Source organism: Anopheles aquasalis, chromosome 2 (assembly GCF_943734665.1).
Source record: "Anopheles aquasalis chromosome 2, idAnoAquaMG_Q_19, whole genome shotgun sequence".
In the NCBI taxonomy this organism is placed as follows: domain Eukaryota; kingdom Metazoa; phylum Arthropoda; class Insecta; order Diptera; family Culicidae; genus Anopheles; species Anopheles aquasalis.
Genome location: NC_064877.1, coordinates 60,400,647 through 60,407,765, shown reverse-complemented (window position 1 = coordinate 60,407,765; position 7,119 = coordinate 60,400,647). Strand labels below are relative to the sequence as shown.

The 7,119-nt window shown below is 39.1% G+C and overlaps 2 protein-coding genes across 2 annotated transcripts in view; both read left to right on the top strand.

Moving 5' to 3' along the window:
* Positions 1–259: 259 nt before the first annotated feature.
* Positions 260–3,726, top strand: LOC126576227 (hemicentin-1-like). The gene is made up of 9 exons (XM_050237422.1): positions 260–335; positions 608–771; positions 842–1,147; positions 1,231–1,360; positions 1,435–1,586; positions 1,656–2,163; positions 2,242–2,414; positions 2,787–3,504; positions 3,578–3,726. Exons 1-9 carry the CDS (start codon positions 260–262, stop codon positions 3,724–3,726), a joined length of 2,376 nt encoding a protein of 791 aa, XP_050093379.1.
* Positions 3,727–4,580: 854 nt separating this feature from the next.
* Positions 4,581–7,119, top strand: part of LOC126576220 (vascular endothelial growth factor receptor 1-like) — a 3,422-nt gene continuing 883 nt past the window's right edge. The window contains exons 1-8 of the mRNA XM_050237408.1: positions 4,581–4,656; positions 4,938–5,101; positions 5,176–5,496; positions 5,598–5,727; positions 5,905–6,056; positions 6,122–6,629; positions 6,711–6,883; positions 7,017–7,119. The exon at positions 7,017–7,119 is cut by the window's right edge and continues 637 nt beyond it. Of these exons, the coding sequence (XP_050093365.1) occupies positions 4,581–4,656; positions 4,938–5,101; positions 5,176–5,496; positions 5,598–5,727; positions 5,905–6,056; positions 6,122–6,629; positions 6,711–6,883; positions 7,017–7,119 (1,627 nt within the window). The remainder of the gene's footprint in view (positions 4,657–4,937; positions 5,102–5,175; positions 5,497–5,597; positions 5,728–5,904; positions 6,057–6,121; positions 6,630–6,710; positions 6,884–7,016) is intronic.

Sequence of the window (7,119 nt, the reverse complement as noted above, 5' to 3'; positions counted from 1 at the left end):
AAGGCATAACGCGAAGACTTGCATGAGTGAGACATGAACTAACATGTGACTCAAGCGCATTGCTTTATGAAGTTTGAGCTGATTTCAGATACACATACTAGAAGAGTTTTTGCGCACCGTGTAGACTGTCCAGTTGAGTAACAGGTCCAGACGAGCTCGATCGTGCTTAGCTTCTATTCCACTTTCCAATTTATTTTAATAAATTTGTGGGAGGATAATACCGTGCAGTGTAGTGCGTTGAATCTTGTTCTGTACCAGAATGGAAGGAACTGTGAAGATGATTATGGTGAACATTATGATCCTAGGAGTGTTTTTTCAGTTCGTTTCGATAAGAGGTAAGTTTATTGGCGGATCGTTTGCATCTGAATATCATTTATGATTTGATGTAATTGTTACTGAGAACCAACCATCAAAACGCAACTAAAGATTTATATAACTTTTATTTCTTATCAGAACAATCCGTTATAACAAACTATTTCTCGGGATGCAACATAGCCTAAATTTATTCTACTCTTATTAAATTTTATATGTTTTATATGTATTCTATTCTTATTAAATTTTATATGTTAGCCGTATTGATTTCATTCATACAATATTATGTAAACAGCCCAGAACAGATTTATCGGAGATCACGCAGAAGATGCAATTGACTTGCCTCAAATAGAATGGCAAGCTGACGAGATAGTGCTGGGATATCGTGAAACGTGGAATGTTACTTGCAAGTGTCATAAGCCTATCGTCTGGAAATCATTTGACGGCGAGTACAAATGGGTAAGTTGAACGATCTGTTGATTTCTGAACATACTGTAAGTGACTTCTATAACATTAATAACATTTACAGGACCCTCCTAACGTCATTGTTTCCATCTACAACACAATGGATCTCAATATGCCTTTTGGGAGCATTCTTACATCAGCATCGATGGTTGGCCGGTACTACTGTGTTCATTCCGAGAAGGAACAGGAAGATCTATCCGAGTTGGTAACTGAAGACATGGCGAGCAGCATCTACGTGTATGTTGAAGACCCCTATCAACTGGTGGTGCCAGATCCTGTTAAATATTACAACAATACAGAGGGAGTTCTTGTTCTCTGCAAACCGTCGTATCCGGAAGTATTTCTGGAATTGTGTGACAAAACATCCAATGTAAGCGTATGACTGCTACCGAAACATAGTCCCAAAGGTGATATCTGAGGCTAAAGAAACTGCATTTCGTTTATTATCATCAGGAATGTAGCGTGACTTCAGATCCAACGAAAGGATTCTTCATTCCAGATAATTTTGACACTGGTTCTACCGAGTTTTATTGCAAAGTTAATGGCATGAGCTATACTGCTTATCCTGGCGGATCTATTGACGGTATGTTGGATTGCATAATTTAAGATTATCATTCATGCGTCATTTTTATTAATGGTATCTTCTTAATCGCATAGATGGATTACTAAAACCTACTATCGTCAGCAATGTCGGGGATATTGTCCCTTTCAGCAAATCCGTTCGTCTGACCTGCAGCTTCGAGTGGCCTGTGGATATAAACATTCAAATTTCGTGGAAAACGCTTCCAAATTACGAACCTGCCGAGATAGTAAGTAGTTCTCTAAATTTCTTTCTCATCAACTTTGTCACGTCACTTATGCTTTCCGATTCATTCCAGGACAAAACTATCTCAGTGGGAAACCAAACTAAATCTCGCAGTTTTTGGAGCCGAACGCTGGTTTTCAAGCGTGACCTCTTTATTCAAAACGCTACCCTGACGCACCAAAGAACCTATCGTTGCGAAGCGAATGACGATAAAAACAATTCCTACTATCACAATTTCAGACTGCAAGTGCGCGAAACGCCTGATGACTTCGTCATACTGCGCGCATCCCACAACCAAACAGTCATTCATCGCAGAGTTAACAGTAATGGGGAAATGTTACCGATTGAAATCATAATTCATTATAAAAGTTATCCCGCCCTGTCCAATATCAAATCCTATGAATGGTCCAGGGAAGATGCAGCCATGATAATAAGCAACGGCGATTATAAACATAATGTGACCGCAGATTATATAAACCTGAGAATCAATCAGCCGACTATCCAAAATTCAGATATCTATACGCTTGTGGTTGTCGCAGGAACTGCGAAAGCAGAGTACAACATATCTATTTTCGTTCACGGTGAGTCAAATCTATAAACAATCCCTAGCATAAGATGATGGCGATGGTTACGTTCTAAACCGGGCCCCATTATTTCAGATAAACCTTTGCTGAATATGCACAATTTAATGGCGGTTAAAGGCGAGGTCGTTGACTTCCTGTGTGCAAGCGTGGCTTATCCGTCACCGGAAATGTGGTTCTTTTTCCAGCCGTGTAACGAGGTACCCTGGGGAAACTGTTCGATGGTAATTGATACAGAAACTGAATGGCAAGTAAGTATATTGTGTGTCATAAACGAAGCGATTAACAAACATTTAAAAGACGATTTTGGTTGTGCATGAAATGATTTGTCTTTGAACAAACATTTGGCAACAATTTTATTTTTTTCAATCTGTACGCATTTCACGTACAAGGTCGGTCAGGATAGCGGATGTTGTTTTATGTTTTATAAATCATAATGAATCATGCTTGACTATATGTATTCGCTCAGCATTTGTGTGGCAATACATGGGTTGTATCTAATTATAAAACAAAATTACAACAGCAGGACTTTTGTGGACAGTAAAACCTTATAGAATCATTATCATTGCACTAATGCTGACATAAAACACATTGGATTGACAACATTGGATCTTCATAACTAGGAAGGAACCCAGGAGACCAAATCGCTTATCTGGTCAGCAGTATCGTACAATCAAATCACCGATGAACCTGGAATCGTACTCTGCAAGGCCAACAATTCCGAAGGAATTACAATGACGCAGGCATATTTATTGTTGGAAGACATTTCTGATTCTATGCGGCTGGAAATAATACAGCCTCATGGGTCAATTACAGTTGGAGACAATGTTACATTCGTTTGTTCCACAGTTAATACAGCAACAAACACCGTTGACGTGATATTCGAGCACAATGGAAGGGACGACGAAGTCATCGAGATGCATGAAGAATCGCTGATCCACATAGCACAACTTACCCTTTTAAATGTTGGTCTAAATCACACGGGAGATGTTTACTGCCATGTAATCTTCTTAGATAATCATAAACCGTCAGAGAAAAGATTCATTCACATGGAAGTGATAGAACCAATCGCCCCGCAGTTGCGTTCTGGTGAAATCAATCAGACTCTAACCGTTGATGTACTTCAAACGCTTCAACTGGTTTGTGATGTCATTGGAGCACCTGAACCTATGATAACCTGGTTGAAAGATGGACAACCATTTGTATACAGCATGAACAATCCAACAAACACAACATCCATCACAATTCCATATGCAACTCCTACGCACTCGGGGCTTTATGAATGCAGTGTTGAAAATAAAAAAGGAAACATAACGATAACCAGGAACGTTATCATACAAAGTAAGTAGACAGTTAATCAATTAGTATAATCAAACCAATAAACTATTTGCAAACATTTCACATTTAGTTCCAGGCACCCAATGGGATCAGCCAATAACGTATGTTGCGGTCATATTTTTTATACTGACAATAGTGTTTGCGTTAACCTCGTTGTGTTTCTACAAAAAGATGAAACGGGCGTCTGGTGTATCACATTTAAACGAACCATTAATAGCAAAATGACTCGAGCAAATGACACCTTTACTTCACCAATCGTCCTAATTTTAGATTTCAAATCTAGGATCAGTTTAATATTTGGTTAAACTCTTTTGCAACAATATATTCTCAACTAATTATTCAGTGTACCCAGAGGACGGTTTTTTTCTGGACAAGTTACTATCATTAATAGTTTAGTTACAAAACTAAACAGACAACAACTTGGCATTAAAATACTGATCCAATGCTGATCAAATAAAACTAAAATAAACAAACAAAACAACGTGATCTTATTATTATAACTAGCAAAATAAAAGAAGTTGGAAATAGTGGCAGAACTTCGTTCATCGGAATAACCAGCCAGTGAGTAACATGCAGCTGCTCGGTATAAAATCAGTTGTTGGAAAGTCCTGGTTTCCCTTTGTTTTGCAAACGATACGACCAATGGTGATAAGGTACTCCATGTGGTGAGCGCAATGAACAAGTGTATTCTGAAACCGTGCTACGCTATTTTAGATGCACGCTTATCACCAGCATAGGCTGAAACTTCCCGGCAAGTGCCTTATAAAATAATAATTTTTAGATGTAATGGTTAGACGAGTTTCAACGCACTGTTACACAGCCTTTGCTTCAGGTTGACTACTCAGTCGAGTATCGCACGTTAGGCCGAAACGTCCAAAACAAGAAGTTGTCACAGGAAAAATTGCTGGTTCTAAGTTACCGGTCCATGATATTCAATCGTTTCGATATTCCAAGTGTTTTTATATGTTCGTAACATTGACTGAAACTTTTAGATTTACATTGTGCATTGCTTATTATCACTACATTTGTGAGAGGAAATGAGGAGTAGCCCATCGCCTTGACGCTTATAATTTGGTACAATGGAAGGAACGGTGATATTAGTTGCTATCGGCCTTATGGTCATAGGAGCGTTTGATCAGATCGCATTGGTGAGAGGTAAGTATCTTGTTTAATATCCATTGGCTAACGGTAACGAACGGAGTGCATTATGCAGTGAAAAGGTGTAAAATCAGTCTTTTGATCTATGAATTGAGATGCCGCATCTGTTTGTTATTTGCGACTGCTACTAACAAAGAATGATCAAAACACAGCATAGCATAGCAAACACTTTTTCTGAATGCAACATAGGATTAGTTTCATCGTTCTAAACGGTAAAAAGCAATATAACTCGATTTATTCTTCGAATTAATTGCATTCACACAAATTTCTGCAAACAGCCCAGAACAGCTCTATCGGTAAAGACGCAGAAGGTGCAGTTGACTTGCCTCAAATAGATTGGCCCGCAGACGAAATAGTGCTAGGATATCGTGACACATGGAATGTTACGTGCAAGTGCCATAAGCCCATCGTCTGGAAACCTTTTGACTACGAGTACAAATGGGTAAGCTGTACGATCTGTTGATTGCTCAATTACAGTGTATTGAGTGACGTCTTTAACATTAATAACATTTACAGGACCCTCCGACCATCGCTGTTTCCATCTACAACACAACGGATCTCAATATGCCTTTTGGAAGCATGCTTACCATAACGAATGCATCAGCGTTGATGGTTGGCCGGTACTATTGTGTACACTCCGTGAAGGAACAGGAAGATTTAGACGAAATGCTAGCTGAAGACGTAGCCAGCAGCATCTACGTGTATGTTGACGATCCTTATCAACTCATGGTGCCCGACGCACCTGTTCAATTTTTCAATAATAAAGAGGAAATAGTTGTTGTCTGCAAGCCTTCGCATCCGGACGTGGACCTACAGTTGTGTGACCAAATCACCCAGGTAAGCTTTTGAGTCATATCGAAAATTTGATTCTTATATAAACAGAAAGCAATCATTTTAACCTGATTTGTATCATGCATCATGTTTTTCATCATCCTCAGCACTGTTTAGCGACTTCAGAGCCAACAAAATGGTTTTCCCTTCCATATAGGAATTATGAAACTTTTGCGAAGTTCTATTGCAAAGCTAACGGTATCAGTCACCTTGTTCATCCCGTGGAAATAAGTAAAAGTACGTGAGTGTTCTTAATTTGATTATAAATATGTAAGAAACCAATATCATGGGCAGCAAGCACGGGACAAGAATCCTAAATCATATTAGCATGTTCAACAAAAACTAATTATTGACAAACGAACAGACCTGGACAACATATATTATTTGCAATTGAAATTTACGGGCATATTTTAGATCAATTACTGAAGCCTACCATCGTCAGCAATGTCGGGGATATTGTTCCTCTCAGCAAAACCATTCGCCTGAGCTGCAGCTTGGAGTTGCCTGTCGATATAAACATTCAAATATCGTGGAAAACGCTTCCAAACTACCAACCTGCCGAAATAGTAAGTTATTTTCTATTTCTTCGGTCAATCACGTCACATCAATTGTTTCTTCGATATTATTCCAGGACAAAACTATCTCAGTGGGAGGACAAATTACGATCGTTCACCATAATGTGCCCCCTAGTTCCATTTACAAACGTGACCTCATTATAGAAAATGCCACCCTGTCGCACCAAAGAACCTATCGGTGCGAAGTGTTGGATGATAAAAACAATACCAGCTATCACAATTTCAGACTGCAAGTGCGCGAAACGCCTGATGACTTCGTCATACTGCGCGAAGCTCAGAGCCGAGAAGTGATCCACCGCAGAATCAACGGAAATGGTGAAATAATGCCGATTGAAATTATGGTCCGATATAACTCCTATCCAACCAATATCGCGTTCGTATGGTCTAGAGAAATCATTGGCAACATAGAGGAAAATTGTAACTTGATTCTTAGACGACAACTGACCGAAAATCATATCAAATTAAGGATCAATCAACCAACAGTGTATGATACCGATAACTATACTCTTTTAGTTGTCGCAGGAACTACGCACGCAGTGTATAACATATCTATTATCGTGTACGGTGAGTTAAATCTGTTATAGATTTAGGTAAGGATAAGATAAAGATGAACACTACGTTCTAAACCGGGACTTATTGTTTCAGATAAACCTTCGCTGAATATGCACAATTTAATGGCAGTCAAAGGCGAGACTGTTGACTTCCTGTGTGCAAGCGTGGCTTATCCGTCACCGGAAATGTGGTTCTTTTTCCAGCCGTGTAACGAGGTACCCTGGGGAAACTGTTCGATGGAAACTGATACGGAAACAAAGTGGCATGTAAGTAATAGGCAGGAATCAAGCCGTATAATACAACAGCATTACAAAAACGATCATAGCTAAACATTAAATATAACATTGGGAGACTCGCTTCTTGGCTACAGTGTTTTTTCTACAAATCTTCCTTGAACAGGCAGGAACACAGGAAAAGAATAGCCTTATCCGATCAAAAATAACATACGAACATGTCGCCGATAAACCAGGAATCATATATTGCAAGGCCAACAATTCCGAAG

Coding starts and splice junctions, on each gene's coding strand:
- LOC126576227 (XM_050237422.1), top strand. CDS start 260: ATGGAAGGAACTGTGAAGATGATTATGGTGAACATTATGATCCTAGGA. Junction 1,148..1,230: donor TGTGTGACAAAACATCCAAT/GTAAGCGTATGA, acceptor TATTATCATCAG/GAATGTAGCGTGACTTCAGA. Junction 2,415..2,786: donor ATACAGAAACTGAATGGCAA/GTAAGTATATTG, acceptor CTTCATAACTAG/GAAGGAACCCAGGAGACCAA.